Source organism: Melanotaenia boesemani, chromosome 2, assembly GCF_017639745.1.
Source record: "Melanotaenia boesemani isolate fMelBoe1 chromosome 2, fMelBoe1.pri, whole genome shotgun sequence".
Classification (NCBI taxonomy): domain Eukaryota; kingdom Metazoa; phylum Chordata; class Actinopteri; order Atheriniformes; family Melanotaeniidae; genus Melanotaenia; species Melanotaenia boesemani.
In genome coordinates, this window is record NC_055683.1 from 16,578,263 (window position 1) to 16,596,922 (window position 18,660).

The window sequence follows — 18,660 nt, forward strand, 5'->3', positions numbered from 1 at the left end:
TTTTCACTTCCTCTCAATTTCTCCGTGAAATCCTCCTGAAGTTAAAACCAAAGCCATTTTTATTTGGTTTGATTTATTAGACTGAGGGTCCAGAACAATACAGAACCAGGAGGGAGGAGAAGTGATCCAACGGAACCACAGAGGATATGAGGGAACAAAGACCAGAACAATCTGAGACCAGGAAGGGTTGCTGTGAACGAGCGGACTCAAAGCAGAAGTAAAAAATATAAAACTTATTAAGAGCAGCAAAGTGACGGGAAATGAGCAACTAAATGTGTGAAATCTGGAAAGTAAGTAATTTAAAAATATTTCTTTAAAGTTTAAATATCTGGAAATGATATGTTTGTTTTTCATGTTTGTGATTCAACTTCTTCTTCTTATTATTATTATTATTATTATTTTATTATTATTATTATTTTTACTTGTCCTGTCCAGCATTGTGACAAAAAGAAAATGGTCTGGCTACTAGGTTATGCTGAACAAACTTGCTTTGCCAAAGAGCTTTATGGGTATAAGGCTGCTCTTGATAATCTCATTTTTATTTCTTTATTTATTTAAATATATTGTTTTATCTTATTTATTTTGAATTGTGGGATTTTTGGTGTGCCTGACTGGAAGGGACAAAAAAGGAGAAGAAAAGTAAAAAGGAAAGTAGAAAAAGGGAAGAGGAGACAAAGATATAGTAGATAGAAGCAATGACCTTCAATTCAACCTAACACCAGACAACCAACTGCTATAGAAACACAACAGGAAATTTCCTACAGCTTTTACACGTAAACTAAGCTGACAGTTATCAGGGGTTCCTAAAAAATAACCAAGACAACAACAACAACAACAACAACATGTATCACAACAACAACAAAAGTACCAAAGACACACGTAAAAAAACAATAAAATCCTAAACAAAGTATCTCTTGTATCAACCCACTGGACAACTCAGTGACTGTCAGCATGCAGAGGATGAGGAATGAGGAGTGATCACAGATGAGTGTGATCCTGCAAATGTGATGGAGCATCGACAGAGGCTAGAGGCAGACTAGGGTGGTCCAGAGACCCGGGCCATCAGCGGCAATCCTGGAGCACCAACAAAAACCACCCCACCACGAAGACCACCTGAGTCCAACCCCGAAGGTGGCGGAGGAAGGCCCCAGCCAAAGCCCAACGCGGTCATGGGGCAAAGGCCCCGGCAAGCCAAGAGTGGCAGCCGGCGACCCTGCCAGGCACCAGTAATCCAGGACGGCCAGAAGGAAGGGCCCAGCGGCCTAAGAGCCCAGAGGCAGCCCACCCCCCCCAGGCAACCAGACACCAGGGCATGCACCAGCCCACCGTAGCAGCACACCCAAAGCAGGCCCAGAACCCCCTGCACTAACTGACCCCTCCACCCCTAAGAGAGGGGCAACCCCCAGCCAACTGTGCCCAGAACCTCCACCCAGCCCACCCCAGAACAATCCAGCCACCCGACAAAGGGGGAATGACCACCATCCTAGGCCCCTTCCAATTCCCTTTCTACATGCAGGTCCAGTTATAAGGAGCCCCAAAACTACCAAAATAAAACATGAATACAGAAATTAAATAAATGGCTCAATAAACATATTTAAATGGAAATAAATTTCAACAAAATGTTTACAAATAAGTTTTCTATTAAGAAATCAATAAAACGTTTTAATTTAACTTTGCAATTTTCAGTTTAACTAATTAATTTATTTGGTGGTTTTTACACCGTCCTGTGTGTTGGTTTGAAATTATGACCCACGTGCATTAAAGCCCATTTAGCTCCTTTACATATGTAATAGGTACGTCTGTTTCCAGCATTGTCATACGTCGCCGCCCTTCATACTTTCTGTGGTTATGAAGTCAGTTCATCCACTAGTGGGCAGTGCTGAGTTCAGAGGTCAGTTCTGACGTCTGTTTTACACACCAGTCGATGGAGGTAATTCATCTCAATAAAGCTGCTCGACACACACACACACACACACAGTGTTCGTCTTCTGCATCAAGCATAAATGGGCTTTTAGACGTTTAGACAATGAAGAACGACACAGATGAGAAACACAGAAACTGGAATCACTTCAATTTTCCTTCTTTAACTTCATGCATTAATTTTTGTTTCTGACAGAAAATGTCAATTTTTTTTATGCTTCGGGATTTAAATCTTCCATCTAATTTAGTTTCAGTTTCTTTTCATGGTAACAAAAGGAGGAGAAATATTTCCTCTTTCGATCTGCCTCATCACACTATGCAGGCTGGTCTGCAGCTCCATCCCTCCATCTGGTGTCCTGATAGAAGTACAGCAGCTGAAGGCAGCTTCCTCTTCCTCACTGCTGTCTGACTGCATCCATCTGACTCTGATATGAAGCAGAAACTCAGTTGATGTTCAGATGAATGATGTGTGTTTCCTCTGCAGGTGAAGGTAGAAAGTGTGTGTGAGCTGATGTGAATCCAGCATCATGGATCAGGACAGAGAGGAGGGAGTCCCTCCCTCTAAAAGGTGAGATGTTCATCTCTAACTGTCCATGACTCTTCTCCATGTCAGAGATCAGAACTCACATCACCAAACATCTGGATTCACAGGAACCAGCCTGGACCTGGTCCTGTACCTGGACCTGAACCTAGCTGTGTCTCCATGAAGAGCAACCGGTCGATGAATAAACCTGTTTATTTCCGATCAGACCAGCAGTGAGTATCAGTCAGAGTCCAGTGGAGGTTGGATCAGATTTCAGATGAAAACCAGTTTATTATTTCTGGACGTCTCTGCTGAGACGAATCTGCAGCATCATGATTGTCATGTAATACAACTGATTTGTCTTCCAGATTCTTCTGCAAACTAAATGTTGAATAATTTCAACAATAAATACAAACAATAAATTCAGCTGTGAAATTATTAAACCATTTTTATTCACAGGAATCAGCTTGGACCTGGACCTGGACCCAGTGTATCCATGAAGAGTGACCGGTCAAAACGACGTTTTATTGATTTCCATCAAAGTCCTGGACAGTAAGTAGTTGTCAGTATTAAAATGTAAAAGTCAAAGCTGAACTTAGAATCAGAGCTTTTAGTGTGAATCTTTGCTGCTGCATCATCTGATCTGATTCATCACATCTGAACATCCTGCATCCTCCAATAACTCTAGAAGCACAAACAGCTGCAGTTTGATCCCTAAATCCAATCAGATCAGTCTAAATTAATCAGATTCAGTTCTTTCCAAACTCAGTTGTGTTTCAAAGCTTCATGGTTCCAGTGTGTGAGGGAGCCTCCTCCTTATTGGTCATACTGGATGTTACATAAGAGTCCGTCTCCTCTGAAGTTCACTGATCACATGGAACATGGAGCTGACACACTTTATTCACACAGTCGTTGCAGCTGCAGCTGTCTGTGATGCAGCAGATTAAACTTCAGCTCCAAGGTCTTCATCACCTGGAGAAAGTCCGGTCAGTTCAGAGATCATTAGCTGTGGAAGCTGCCACAGATCTGGTGGCTCTCTTCCCTGAAAACAGCTCAACAGCTTCCTCAGATCAGCTGTGTCACCAAAGTCTTTCAGTTTTGTCTCCTCCTGGTCCGTAAGCCAATGATCAAAGCAGAGACACATCAGCTTCATCAGCTGAGATCTGCTGCACCTTTCAGGAGAAGATGTGAACACGAAATCAGGCAGGATGAAAAAAGAAGAACATGTTGGTGTCTGAATGAGCTGCTGCTGCTTTTCTGGAACATTCTGTGACATCAGTCTGACTCTGTTTGACCTTCTAACATCTATGACTACTAAGAGAAAGAGCTGCTTATTAGATGGTCTCTTTGACAGCTTCTCTTCATCAGACATGAGCTCCTTTGAAAACATCTGTTCTGATCTTCAGCAGGTCTCTGATGGGTTTTAGGCTGAACTCTGAGATTTAATAACATCTCTGCTGTTTTTTTTTATCAGGATCCTTCAGAGCCTAGAACCTGGACCTGGACCTGAACCTGGACCCAGCTGTGTGTCTATGAAGAGCAACCGATCAAAGCGACGTTTTATTGATTTCCATCAAAGTCCTGGATCTAACAGACAGTAAGTAGTTGTCCGTATTAAAATGTAAAAGTCAAAGCTGAACTCTCAGAATCAGGTTTTACTTTGTGTTGTGAATCTTTTTGCTTCTACAGTTTTTGAGAATCAGGACATTCAGATGGTCTCAAATGTTAAGACGAGTTGGATCAGATGGTTCAACCAGCAACCAGCTGCAGTTTGATCCCTAAACCCAGTCAGATCAGTCTGATTCAGTTCTTTCCAAACTCAGATAGCTGGATTTCTCTAGGAATTCAGAAAGCTTCATGTTTCCAGTGTAAATGAGCTCCTCCTTGCTGTTCATGCTGTGTATTAGATATGATTTCCAGTCCTGACACTGTTAGGAAATAATATGCTGCTCCATGTAGAGCTTCCTTTTTGGCTGATTTTGCCTCTTTAACAAGTTTAGCTGAATGTGTTGCTGCTTCCAACCTTTGATTCCATTTCCTGAACATAGTAAAGTTGCTCTGTGAACATGTAGAAAATTAAAGTTTTGAACGTGATGTTGAGTTGGTTTACTTTTTTTCCCAAACCTTTCAGGAAACAGAATTCCTGCATGTTCCACATGTAAAGCATATTCCCTAAAACTCCCTTTGACTCACAAACAAACCAAAACTAATTCTGGTTTTGAAATTCTGACAGTTCCTCTCACGGTTCTCCATCAGACATCAGCTTCCTCCCACTGTCTAAAAAATTATGATGATGAGGATGATGTTGATTAAGATGATGATGAGCAGCTTCAAATAAAATTAGCTTTATCTTACATAAACAGTCAACGACATTCACACTGGGAGCTGCCCAGACAATCCGATCTCATCCAAGCAACCTCTGGCTGTGGCTGCCTTGCTCCGTTGCACATCAGCACAGAGCTTCATGAAGGTGTTGGTGAGAGCTTCCTAAAAGCTGAAAGCAGCTTCTCCATGTGACAGAATGTGATGTGATTCTTCCTGATTCCTCCACAGAGTGGACCAGCAGAGCTCAGAGCTTCGTAAACCTGGAGCAGGACCTGAGCCCAGCTGTTTATCTGATAGGAGCGATCACTCGAGAGAACCTCCTATTCATTTTAAATCAGGCCCACAGAGGTGAGCTGTGTGAAATTATTGCATCAGTGTTGTTTTATTGCATCTTGTGTTTCAAATAATAATAATAATAATAATAATAATAATAATAATAATAAAGGATATCTTCAGTATTTTAAGGTAAAATATCCAGATAAACCTCAAACAACAAACATGTGAGTTTTATTAAATATTTCTTATGAGCTAAGAATAATCAGGAGGATTCTGTCTCAGTGCAGGAAACATAGAATCTAAGTGACCTGCAGTCAGTTTGGCTCCTCACAAACACACCAAACTTTTTCTTAGTTGAAAACTCCAACGTCAACCACATTTATACTGGGAGCTACCCAGTCAAACCAGTCTTATCCAAGCACACACTGGCTGTGGCTGCCTTGCTCCAGGGCACCTCAGAACAGAGCTTCATGAAGGTGTTGGTGAGAACTTCCTAACAGCTGAAAGCAGCTTCTCCATGTGACAGAATGTGATGTGATTCTTCCTGATTCCTCCACAGAGTGGACCAGCAGAGCTCAGAGCTTCCCAGTGGTCAGTCTGCCCAGCAGCATCAAACACAGCTGGACTCCATATTTATGGTCTGTACATGTACAACAACTACTTTTCCATCTCTTCTGTTCACATCATCTCCATGCTGACCTTTGTAGACCAGTGGATTGTCAGTGTGTCCAACATGGATCTGATGTTTGGCTCCATGATTTCAGTCTGATTGTGTCCTTCATATCGTTTCTCTTCCAGCTGCTGGAGGACAACATGATCACTTTCATGAAGAAGGAGCTGAAGAAGATCCAGAAGCTTCTGAGTCCAGATTCCCCAGAATGCTCAGTGTTGGAGGGTGAGGATGAGGAGCAGAGAAAGTGCAGCAGAGATGCGTTAGTGAAGATCACAGTGGATTTCCTGAGGACGATGAAGCAGGAGGAGCTGGCTGAGCATCTGCAGAGCAGTAAGAGGATTTCACTAAAGATTGAAGCTGCTGGATAAATGACACATTTACTCATGTCTCAACATGTGGAACATCACATATTCACATCCTCATTCCTCAGAGGCTTTAAATCTTTTCTGACTCGTCTTATTTCTTCTTTTCTTTCAGAGAGTCTGGCTGCAGCTTGTCAACGTAATTTAAAATCTGGTCTGAAGAAGAAGTTCCAGTGTGTGTTTGAGGGGATTGCTAAAGCAGGAAACTCAACCCCTCTGAACCAGATCTACACAGAGCTCTACATCACAGAGGGAGGGACTGCAGAGGTCAATGATGAACATGAGGTCAGACAGATTGAAACAGCATCCAAGAAACCACACAGACCAGAAACAACCATCAGACAAGAAGACATCTTTAAACTCCCACCTGGGAGACATGAACCAATCAGAACAGTGATGACAAAGGGAGTGGCTGGCATTGGGAAAACTGTCTTAACACAGAAGTTCACTCTGGACTGGGCTGAAGACAAAGCCAACCAGGACATCCAGTTCACATTTCCACTGACTTTCAGAGAGCTGAATGTGCTGAAAGAGAAAAAGTTCAGCTTGGTGGAACTTGTTCATCACTTCTTTACTGAAACCAAAGAAGCAGGAATCTGCAGCTTTGAAGAGTTCCAGGTTGTCTTCATCTTGGACGGTTTGGATGAGAGTCGACTTCCTCTGGACTTCCACAACAATGAGACCCTGACTGATGTTACAGAGTCCACCTCAGTGGATGTGCTGCTGACTAACCTCATCAGGGGGAAACTGCTTCCCTCTGCTCGCCTCTGGATAACCACACGACCTGCAGCAGCCAATCAGATCCCTCCTGACTGTGTTGGCATGGTGACAGAGGTCAGAGGGTTCACTGACCCACAGAAGGAGGAGTACTTCAGGAAGAGGTTCAGAGATGAGGAGCAGACCGCCAGGATCATCTCCCACATGAAGACCTCACGAAGCCTCCACATCATGTGCCACATCCCAGTCTTCTGCTGGATCACTGCTACAGTTCTGGAGGATGTGCTGAAAACCAGAGAGGGAGGAGAGCTGCCCAAGACCCTGACTGAGATGTACATCCACTTCCTGGTGGTCCAGACCAAAGTCAAGAAGGTCAAGTATGATGGAGGAGCTGAGACAGATTCACACTGGAGTCCAGAGAGCAGGAAGATGATTGAGTCTCTGGGAAAACTGGCTTTTGATCAGCTGCAGAAAGGAAACCTGATCTTCTATGAATCAGACCTGACAGAGTGTGGCATCGATATCACAGCAGCCTCAGTTTACTCAGGAGTGTTCACACAGATCTTTAAAGAGGAGAGAGGACTGTACCAGGAGAAGGTATTCAGCTTCGTCCATCTGAGTGTTCAGGAGTTTCTGGCTGCTCTTCATGTCCGTCTAACCTTCATCAATTCTGGAATTAATCTGATGGAAGAACAAAAAAAATGTCCTAAGATGTCCACATACTTAAAGAAACCAGATTCAAAACATCTCCATCAGAGAGCTGTAGACGAGGCCTTACAGAGTCCAAATGGACACCTGGACTTGTTCCTCCGCTTCCTCCTGGGTCTATCGCTGCACACCAATCAGAGTCTACTACAAGGCCTGATGACACAGACAGGAAGTAGCTCACAGACCAATCAGGAAACAGTCCAGTACATCAAGGAGAAGATCAGTGAGAATGTATCTGCAGAGAGAAGCATAAATCTGTTCCACTGTCTGAATGAACTGAATGATCGTTCTCTAGAGGAGGAGATCCATCAGTTCCTGAGATCAGGACGTCTTTCCACAGATAAACTGTCTCCTGCTCAGTGGTCAGCTCTGGCCTTCATCTTACTGTCATCAGAAGAAGATCTAGAGGTGTTTGACCTGCAGAAATACTCTCCTTCAGAAGAGGTTCTTCTGAGGCTGCAGCCAGTGGTCAAAGCCTCCAACAAAGCTCTGTAAGTACATATATAGCAGGATGTGGAGAAATATATTCTTGCTGTTTTAAAGGACATTATTTCGTTTCAACTCTGGTTTCACACTGCTGCATGTTATCATATTTTTCTATTGTGCTCCTCTCATGTTGTGACTGCATCATTTCCATTTTTAATAAAACTCATTTTGTTGTATATGCAAAGATATAAAAAACTATATGCACTAAGATATCAGAGTATTAAAGATGAATAGAGGTGTGTTAATGTTATTTTCTATAACCAGGTTATCTCATAAAGGATATCAGATTATGCTGTCTCCATGATGACTTGATTGATCTTGATAACTCCAGTTATTAGATCATGATCAGATTGTTGGTGTGCATGTAAAGAGGTGTGACTGGGTGACATAGTTCCAACATCACAAAGTTAATGATGTCCTAATAAATGCTAAACTCTCTTCCTCACTGATCTGATCTGAAGTCAGTCCCACCCATCAACCTGATAAATTAGTTCTTGAGGTACATTTTGTCCATTGTTGTATGAATCAAACGTTCAGACTGTCACTGATTGTCAGTCTCCATGCTGAATCCTTATTCACTCATGATGTCTTTGAGCATTAAATTCCACCACATGGACACGATAAGGTTTTAAACCTGACTTTCTCTACAGGTGGTCCTTCAGTCTGCATCCACCATGAGGGCTGATTATTTTGTCACATATATTATTTGTTTTTCTCTGAAACTTTCTCTCCAGGCTGAGTGCGTGTGGTCTCTCAGAGAGAAGCTGTGGACCTCTGTCCTCCGTTCTCAGCTCCCAGTCCTCCAGTCTGACAGAACTTGACCTGAGTAACAACGACCTGCAGGACTCAGGAGTCAAGAAGCTTTGTGATGGACTGAAGAGTCCAAACTGCAAACTGCAAACTCTCAGGTCAGGATTCATCAAACTGAGAGTTTAAAATGAGTTTTTATTAATAACTTATAGAAAACCTGTGGAATGTGTTTGTATGATTCTCTCTAATTTAGGCCTCTTACACCACATTAACTTACCAGAACCAGTGACCGGTCTGACATCCAGAACCTCTCAGAACATTTAAAATCTTCAGGTTCTGTCATAAGTTTAAGGTGCTTTACAAACATAACTTTTCAAATACACTTAAATAAATAGGTAATTGGATGAACCCAATATTTTTTAGGTCTGTTTTATTGTGTTTAATAATGTGGGTTGAATATTCATGGAAAGTTGTTTAAGTAAGGTAATCCAGCTCATTTTCATACGTTGCCATTGACAAGAAATTATTAAAATAATTTAGAGGCAAACCAAGCTCCAAACTAAGCCCCAACAGATACCCGGAGAAGCATCAAACATCTCCATCCAGAAGAGATCAATCCTAGGAACAGCTAAGATACTGAACACTTCAAGCTCCCAGGTCAACTTTGTTCTCATCCACAATGAAACCATAATTTTAAATTCATATTTTGTTCCACATGTTTTGTTCAGAACATGCTGAATCAAGGAGAACTGATGTCTTTAAAACAAGTAACTATCTACTACTAAAAGAAGCTAAGCACCGCAGCCTAACAGCAAGAAAATTTCTGGTTTGAGCCTCGGCTGGGGGAAGGTTCGAGCCTGGGGGTGACGGCCTTTCTATGTGGAGTTTTCATGTTCTTCCCGTGTATACATGGGTTCTCTTCGGGTACTCTGGCTTCCTTCCACCATCCAAAGACATGCATGTTAGGTTATTTGGTGAGTGTGAGTGTGAATGGTTGTTTGTCTCTTTCTGTGGTGGCCCTGCAATGGACTGATGACCTGTCCAGGGTGTACCCTGCCTCTCACCTGATAAAATGCTGGGTTAAGCTCCAGCTTCCCTGCGACCAATAATGGACAAAGCGGTACAGATAATGGATGAATGAAAACTTCTCTAACTCCCCTAACAACATGATTGGTGAATCTCTGTAGAAACTGGAAATTTGACATTTGATACACACAAAGCCAATAATGTGAGACAGGTCCAGTTTTTTTTCTGAACATCGCATGACATTCAACTTCAGACCTGGCACACACAAAGATGATCTGGCTGTTTTTGTCCTGATTTTGCCCCTTCCGAATCAAGGATGGCAAACGACCGATTATCTTGAGTCTTATAAGATTTTCCAATAAAATCATCATTTGGTCTGAGATGTGTTGCGAGCAAACTTATCCCAATACACTGCTCTGAAACAGGTCGTGGCCAACAATTGGAAATAATAAACATGTTTAATATTAATGACAAAATATCTTGAATCCTGCGTTGTGACTGTGGATTGTGACTTGGAACATAATATAGCCAATCAGAGAGCCAGCTGATTACTTATTTACTTATTACTTTACTTCCAAGGAAGGATATAAAGTCCATGTTCACGCTGTCTCCAGTCTGTTACTTTTTTTAGTTCTGGTTTTTTCTGTTAACAATAATCCTGAGACCACCATCATTCCCTCGTTCCTCATCCTGTATGACCTCTTCCATGCTGGGTGTTGTGTGTTCCAGTTGTTGCTATGTTTCTTCTTTTTTCGTTTTATTTCCGGTTGTTGCTATGGTTCCTCTTTTACGTTTTTTTAGATCATGTTTAGACATGCGAGATTTTTGGCTCGGAGGATTAGATTAGAAATCAGTTGTGGGACAGCAGTGCTATGTGTGTGTTGTTCTGTGTTGAAATTATCTGAGCACACCACACACAGTATGATCAAACCTTGATACAAGACTGATTTTTATCTTCTCACATGTGAGTTCTTGACCAGATAAAAAAGCTGATAAGATTAAAAAAATATTTGTGTATGCCAGGCCTCAGTTTCACAGCAGTTCTCTGAGTTTCTGTCTTATGTGTTGTTTTCTGCAGCCTGTCAGGATGTCTGATCACAGAGGAAGGCTGTGCTTCTCTGGCCTCAGCTCTGACCTCCAACCCCTCCCATCTGCGAGAGCTGGACCTGAGATACAACCATCCAGGAGACACAGGAGTAAAGCTGCTGATGGCTGCACTGAAGGATCCACACAGACTCAGGTATGGAGAGGCTGCTGCAGCCACACAATGTCTGATAGAGGAGGAAGATCTGCAGACATTTTCTCTGTCCTTCACTCAGTCCTGCTTCATGCTGGATATGAGTGTTATATGAACCATCACACATGTACGAGCCTTTTCCCTTTGCTCACAGCAGTTATTTGAGTATGAGAGTCTCCAAGAAGAACATCTACAGGAACAACAATGATAACTGTCTGTTGGTCAGAGTTTCTTCAGTCTGGAAACATCTCTGCAGGTTAAAGGGACATTCTGTCGTAGAAATATCTTTTCTGCCCTCTGACCCTGGATCAGCAAAGACATGGTCCAAAAAATGTTAGTATAGCTTGTGTGAACAATCTTGTTCATACAAGATTCAAGATTCAAGTTCTCTTTATCCATCCATCCATTTTCTGCCGCTTATCCGGAGTCATCCTGTGGAGAAAACTCATTTCGGCCGCTTGTATTCATGATCTTGTTCTTTCGGTCACTACTCACAACTCATGACCATAGGTAAGGGTAGGAACGTAGATCGACTGGTAAATCGAGAGCTTTGCCTTTTGGCTCAGCTCCTCCTTCAACACGACAGACTGATGCACTTCAGCGACCTCAGCCCCAGAGATGGGAGAGCCAGCGCCAGCTACCCCAGACTCTGCTTCCTCATAAGAAGACATGTTGGTGGAATTGAGAAGGTCTTCAAAGTATTCTCTCCACCGCCTCACAAAGTCCCAAGTCGAGGTCAGCAGCCCCCAATCCCCACCGTAGACAGTGTTGATGGAGCACTGCTTTCCCCTTCTGAGCCGCCGGATGGTGGACCAGAATCTCCTCAAAGCCGTCCGGAAGTAATTCTCCATGGCCTCTCCAAAATCCTCCCATGCCCGTGTTTTTGTCTTAGCAACCGCCGAAGCTGCGCTCAGCTTAGTCCGCCGATACACATCAGCTGGCTCTGGAGTCCCACAGGCCAAAAAGGCCTGATAGGACTCCTTCTTCAGCTTCACAGCATCCTTTACTGCTGATGTCCACCAACGAGTTCAGGGGTTACCGCCACGACAGGCACCAACAACCTTACGGCCACAGCTGCGGCTGGCCGCCTCGACAATAGAGGCACAGAACACAGCCTATTCATACTTAATGTCCCCCGTCTCACTCGGGACATGGTTGAAGCTCTGCCAGAGATTGGAGTTGAAACTCTTTCTGACAGGTGACTCTGCCAGACGTTCCCAGCAGACCCTCACCACTTGGGTCTGCCAGGCCTGAACGGCATCCTCCCCCACCATCTGAACCAACTCACCACCAGGTGGTGATCAGTTGACAGTTTCGCCCCTCTCTTCACTCGAGTGTCCAGAACATGCTGCCACAAGTCCGACGACATGACTACAAAGTCTATCATCATCAACTGTGGCCTAGAGTGTCCTGGTGCCAAGTCCATGTGGGCACTCTTATGTCTGAACAAGGTGTTCGCTATGGACAGTCCATGACGAGCACAGAAGTCCAACAACAAAACACCACTTTGATTTAGATTGGGGGGGGGGGGGGGGGTTCCTCCCAATCACGCCCCTCCAGGTCTTGCTGTCTTTGCCCATGTGAGAATTGAAGTCCCTCCAAGGACTCCAAAAAGGGTGAGTACTCTGAACTGCTATTTGGTGCATAAGCACAAACGACAGTCAGGACCCATCCCCCCACCCGAAGGCGGAGGGATGCTACCCTTTTGTCCAACGTACAGGTGCCAAGTTGGGGGTCAATGAGCATGCCCACACCTGCTCGGCGCCTCTCACCGGGAGCAACTCCAGAATGGAAGAGGGTCCAGCCCCTTTCAAGGACAGTGGTTCCAGAGCCCAAGCCAAGGTGAGCCCAACTATATCTAGCCCGAACCGTTCAACCTCGAGCACCAGCTCGGGCTCCTTCCCCCCCAGAGGGGTGACATTCCACGTCCCTAGAGCAAGCTTTTGCAGCCGAGGATCAGACCGCCAGGGTCCCCGCCTCGGGCAGCTCACACTGCACCCGACACCTATGGCCCCTCCTGCAGGTGCTGAGCCCACGGGAGGGGAGGCCCATGTCACCCTTTCGGGCTGAGCCCGACTGGGCTCCATGGGCAAAGGCTCGGCCACCAAGTGCTCACCTCTGTGCCCCACTTCCAGGCCTGGCTCCAGAGGGGGGCCCCCAGTGACCCACGTCCGGGCAAGGGAAACCTCGGTCCTTGCTTTCTCCTCATCATAAGGGTGATTTGAGCCGCACTTCATCTGGTCCCCCCCCTAGACACCTGTTTCCATGGGTGACCCTACCAGGGGCATGAGCCCCCGACAACATAGCCGCTAGGATCGTCAGGATGCACAAACTCCTCCACCACGCTAAGGTGGCGGCTCAGGGAGGAGTTCTCTTCAAAAATCAGTCAATGTGAAAATGTGCACGTGTTGATCAGACCTGTATTGCTACCGCTGTATAGATACATTTAAACAAATGATGGATGAAATGCTTCCCATGAATAATGATGCTCAGTGATTCTTCCACTTACCAGAGGCTCCTGATTCTGAATCACAGCGACAGACCCAGAAAATGATTTTAGATGAGACACATATAGAGTAGGAAGTATTTTGGTACCCTCTAGATTCTTTCATTCATGTCATCTTTTGTTGGCGCCGGTGCTCCGTGCAACGTCACACATGAGTTTCGTTGAAGTGTTTATCAGTTTCCTTCAATTAGCTGCACACAGCTGATCAAAAGGGTGGAGACAGTCAGTGGAACATCTGCCCCTGATCTGATCTGAGAAGAGGAGTTAAAAAAGGAAAACACAAGTCTGGCTTATTGTTTTATGATCTGGAATCACAATGACGACATGAATCAAAATGACTGAGAGTCACTGGATTTCTGTCCAGACTTTGTCACTTTATAGTCAATATTCACTCAACAGTCACATGACTTAAATGAACGTTGTTTTACCAGAAAATGGACTGTAATCCTTAAGATTTCAGACTTGCCAGTGGACTGGATTCCTGTTGGACTGGATCAGGAGTTTTCCTGTACCAGTGCTGCTGGTCAGTGGTGTAAATAGATGATAAAGACCTACTGGAGCTACTAGGAGGCGGAGTAGAGCCTTACTGTCCCGTAGGAATGGACTGATAACTACTGATAATGTTGATTCAGTCATGTGATAACGGCTGGATTGGGTGCTGGAGGAGGTGACTGGAGATGGCAGTGTGTGTGTGTTGTGATGAAGATGATGATGGTTACATCAGTTTTCCTGGTTAATGTGAAAGGACTCAGTATGTTCACAGCTGATGTTGAGGAAAGATGAGACAGACTTTCCTGAATCCTGTCACATCCTGTATTTCAGCAGCTGCAGCTCCATGTCTGACCACCAGAGGCAGTCTAACCTCTCCTCTTCACTCAGGACTTTAGAGCTTTGATGATCACATGGCGCTGATTCAATAATTACTTTTCAATAATCCATCAGATTATCAATCAGCTTCAATAATAATGTAGATGTTGGAGTCAGTAGAAGCAGACTGAATCAGATCTGGAAGAAGTGTGGGGAGTTGATGCTGCTGATCCCTCTGATTTGTTCCTGCTTTAGAAAGAAATGTGTTTGTGTCCACACAGCAGCAGGATCTGCAGTGATAATGTGAGGGAACAAATCCTCAGTGTGATGATGAAGCAGCTGTTAGTGGTCAGTAGGAAACAAGCCGTTGCAGCTACAAACAGAAACATCATGGCCTCGAACAGAGTCTTTGACAGTCATTTAGCTTCATGTGCAGGAAAAGAAGCCACTTTAACATTTCCCAGCTGAGTCAGAACAAAGAATCTGAGCCAATCTGCTCTGCAGAGGATATTATTGTCAGAATCTGATCCATAGGACTTCAGGGCAGAGAGAAGATGCTGCTCTTGGTTAGATCAGAAGTTTCTGCAGAGTTCTTCATCTATGAAGAGATGAAAAGGAGAAGATGGTTGAAAGAAGAAACTTTGACTGTGTGGACCAATCAGCTCCCTGATTCTGCTCCTTCTAGTGTGGAGATGCTCCAATCAGGTGGACATGTCCAGAGGTTGGACTGTTCTTTTCTCAGTGTAGAACAAAGTGTGTATGACAGCCATGTAATGTACATGTTAGCATTAGGATTGGGTATAGAGCATTGATTGAAACTGGGACTTACCTTCCAATTCCCCTGGAATTGTTCAAATTTTTTTATTTCGATTCCAATTTTCGATCCCTGGTCCGCCGACCGGAACACGAACCCTCCAAACACCAACAACGAAGAATCTGCCGGAGGTGTTTACGTTACTGTCCAATAATTGGCAACACTTTGATTGGTATGAATGACAGCCTATCATCAAAGACTTTTTCAGACCGCAAAGAAAAGAAGTGCATGCGTTTTGGCTATTCAAATAGGGAGCGCTTTTGTATAACTCCAGGTGTCCTGGGATGAAAATGCCACATAAAACAGTGGCAACACTTTTAGTTTTTTGGCCAGAAAGGTAAGGAACACAAAGGTACCCAACAACACTGGGTTCACAGAAAGGTCAAAGGTCAGTCCGCAAATGTGATTTTTTATATGAATGCAGACAGACATTCATAAGGATTATACTGGAAAATGCATAACTTGGAATAAGTTTGTGGCAAACTACTTTTGATATTGTTTAACACTGGACCCTTCTGTGGAAAAGTAATACAATGGATCATGGAATAGATCTATAATGTGACATCATTACCATGAAACAGGAAGTCCAGTTAGGAGTACTGTAAAATAAATAATGTGGCTTGATTGCAGAGAACCTTCGTAACAATATGCCTATATTGACAAAAGTGTTATTGGAGAAGTTTTAGAGTTTAATGAACAAAATGTCAACCAGGTCACTGACAACAAGGTGGGAAAGACGAGGTTAAAACTTGTAAACTTTTTTGACCCTGACTCTTAAAAGAATCAGCATCAAGAATTGTTAGGGAACTCTAATCGAAACACAAAACCAGAATCGGAACCAGAATCTTTCAAATTCAAATGATGCCCTATTAAGCATGCCTTCTCCTTTCAGGGTGGAGCCTGCTGGAGAACCATGGTTGAGACCAGGTCTGAGGAAGTGTAAGTGTGTTTTTCATTGGATTCATCACATTCAACCATCTTCATACTGTCCCATCACTTATTCATCAGTCAGCATCAAAATGTCAATAGATCAGTAACTGCAGCTGGGTTGTGTTTGTCTCTCCATCAGATTCCTGTCAACTCACAATCAACATGAACACAGTGGACAGAAACCTCAAACTGTCTGACAACAACAGGAAGGTGACATATGTGGAGGAACTTCAGTCATATCCTGAACATCCAGACAGATTTGACAAATTTCCTCAGCTGCTGTGTGAAAATATTCTGACTGGTCGCTGCTACTGGGAGGTTGAGTGGAGAGGAGGCGTTTATATATCAGTGAGTTACAGAGAAATCAGAAGGACAGGAGACAAAAGTGACTGTTGGTTTGGATTCAATGACCAGTCCTGGAGTCTGAGATGCTCTGATTATGAAGGTTACTCTGTCTGGCACAATAACAGAGGAACGCCCATCTCCTCCTCCTCCTCCTCCCCCTCCTCCTCTGTCTCTAACAGAGTAGCAGTGTATGTGGACTGTCCTGCTGGCTCCCTGTCCTTCTACAGAGTCTCCTCTGACTCACTGATCCACCTCCACACCTTCATCACCACATTCACTCATCCTCTCTATGCTGGATTTGGGTTCTTGTCCTGGTCTGGTTCCTGGGTGTCTCTGTGTTGAGTGCAAAGAGTCTGATCTTAGCCGAGTGGCAACCTCCAGGGGAAAAAAGTGAAGCCTTTGCGGAAGTGCAAAAAAAACTGCAGTTCTTCTACACCCATGTCTGAACACACTATAATATAATTTTACATAACCAAACCCCTTTAACTTCTCATTTTCTTGTCTAGATAAATGTGTTTCTTGTAAATACACAATCTGTGCCTTTTCCTTCCTCAACATAGACAAGACTTTCTTTCGTTTTATACGACTGTTGAGACCATTCAACAAAATGGTGTTAATGTTAATTTCCATTGTTTATAATTTGTTAAAGGTACAACATGATTTCATCCGCAGTGTCTCAAACACAAAGGCAAACAAAAAACTAGACACCATAACAAAGAGCAAAGCTTCCAAAAGAGGGATAATGAAAATTCCTGTTGGTCCCTGTTGGTGGGTCGAGGGTAAGTTGCCACCATGTTGTGGGGGCCCTCTCTAGTAAAAGAAAAATCCCAATCAGTGGTAGTCCTCCGATACTAGAAATGTCCAAAACTTTGTGAGGTTTTAGCCATTGTTCTTCACATGTTGATCATATTATGAGTAAGGACCTGTCCATGTACTATCCATATAAATCTGCTTGTTACCTAAACTGTTAAAAAAACTTATGTTGGTTTTCTAACATGAACCATGTTAATGGGATGGAAAATATTATAGCCTTGTTTATTTAACAAAACTTTATTGTCCTCTGTTTTGGGGAACGACACATGCCAATGTCCACAGACTTTGACTTGAACCCACTTCAGCATGGACCCTCAGCCTCTGTAAATGGTTCCTAATCAACCAATGAATTTTCCCAGAATCCCAGACCGTTTTTATTTCCATGTTTAATCCAATCAGAAGTTATCTTACTAATGCATTTTTGCTGCATAACAGAAGTTATTGGCACTACAATGAAAAGCAGCTGTTCTTCTAATCTGGGATCATCAGGACCAGGCAAAATTTATAATCTAAGTTCTTAACGAATAAAAAAAGTGCTCCTGTATGACTGAAACTGGAGCTGTGTCTTTGTCTGAATCTCCATTCTGTTTGTCTTGTTTGGACCTCCATGTTCAGCCTTTGTTTGTTGGGGTGGTTGTTTTTTTCTTTTGTGTCTCTGGTTCTGGGAACTCCACATTCTGTCTGAATCCTGAAGTTTCTCCTGCTGGATTGATTCCCTTTCCAGGATTTTATTTGGCTCCCTTTCTCAATTTTCTAACTCTCCTTTGGCATTTTAATATTTATTTATTTATTCATTTTAATTGTATTTCTATTTAGAAAAAAATGTCCATGTATGGAATAAAATGAGTGAAACCTGCATGATGAAAACATGAGCTTCTTTAAAAAATCCTGATGGAAAATTTTCTTTTTTGCTGTTTTTTGGCTCATCTTTGAAATGTATAATTTCTTTGTAACCTTGACAACAGGATCCAGAGTCAATCCAAAACCGTTATAGAAGTATATCGTAAAAGTGTAATGGAAACAGTTTTCTTGCTTTTATGCTTCAACGGATGTGGCGTAGCAGGTCACATAAACGGTTCATTTCAAATAAAGATGGCGCAGTATGAGTAGACCCAGGAAGAGACGGAAATCTCTTTAAAAATAGGTAAAGAAATAAAATATAATTGTCAAAGCACACAATGGCAAAATGCAGAGTTTTACAAAGATTTAAAAATCTCTATCCTCCTCAAAGTGGAGTCTCGTATGGAGTCTGTAATTCAAACGCAGCTACTGTCAACATGTGTACTGTCTTCTTCTATGGTGTTTTTTAAGAGCTTACTTATCCCAAACGCTGCTCCTGCCCTATCAAGCAAAGCCAGTACTGCAGTTTTAAAGCTGAGAGGGTTCTCAGTTCACACAGTTTGTCCATTCAGAGACACCGTAGTAAAAATGGTGGCACAAAT

The 18,660-nt window shown here is 43.2% G+C and overlaps 1 protein-coding gene across 1 annotated transcript; it reads left to right on the top strand.

The window, feature by feature from the left end:
- The first annotated feature begins 5,922 nt into the window (after positions 1–5,922).
- Positions 5,923–18,055, top strand: LOC121649644 (NACHT, LRR and PYD domains-containing protein 3-like). Its single transcript, XM_042000635.1, has 6 exons — positions 5,923–6,047; positions 6,195–7,995; positions 8,725–8,898; positions 10,845–11,006; positions 16,023–16,069; positions 16,200–18,055. Exons 1-6 carry the CDS (start codon positions 6,011–6,013, stop codon positions 16,745–16,747), a joined length of 2,769 nt encoding a protein of 922 aa, XP_041856569.1. The 5' UTR covers positions 5,923–6,010; the 3' UTR covers positions 16,748–18,055.
- The last annotated feature ends 605 nt before the right edge of the window (positions 18,056–18,660 follow it).

What these genes read in the sequence shown, in the direction of transcription:
- LOC121649644 (XM_042000635.1), top strand. Translation starts at nt 6,011, where the DNA reads ATGAAGCAGGAGGAGCTGGCTGAGCATCTGCAGAGCA. An exon ending in GGCTGAGCATCTGCAGAGCA is followed by an intron (nt 6,048 to 6,194) that starts GTAAGAGGATTT and finishes CTTTTCTTTCAG; the next exon opens with AGAGTCTGGCTGCAGCTTGT. An exon ending in AAGGATCCACACAGACTCAG is followed by an intron (nt 11,007 to 16,022) that starts GTATGGAGAGGC and finishes TTCTCCTTTCAG; the next exon opens with GGTGGAGCCTGCTGGAGAAC.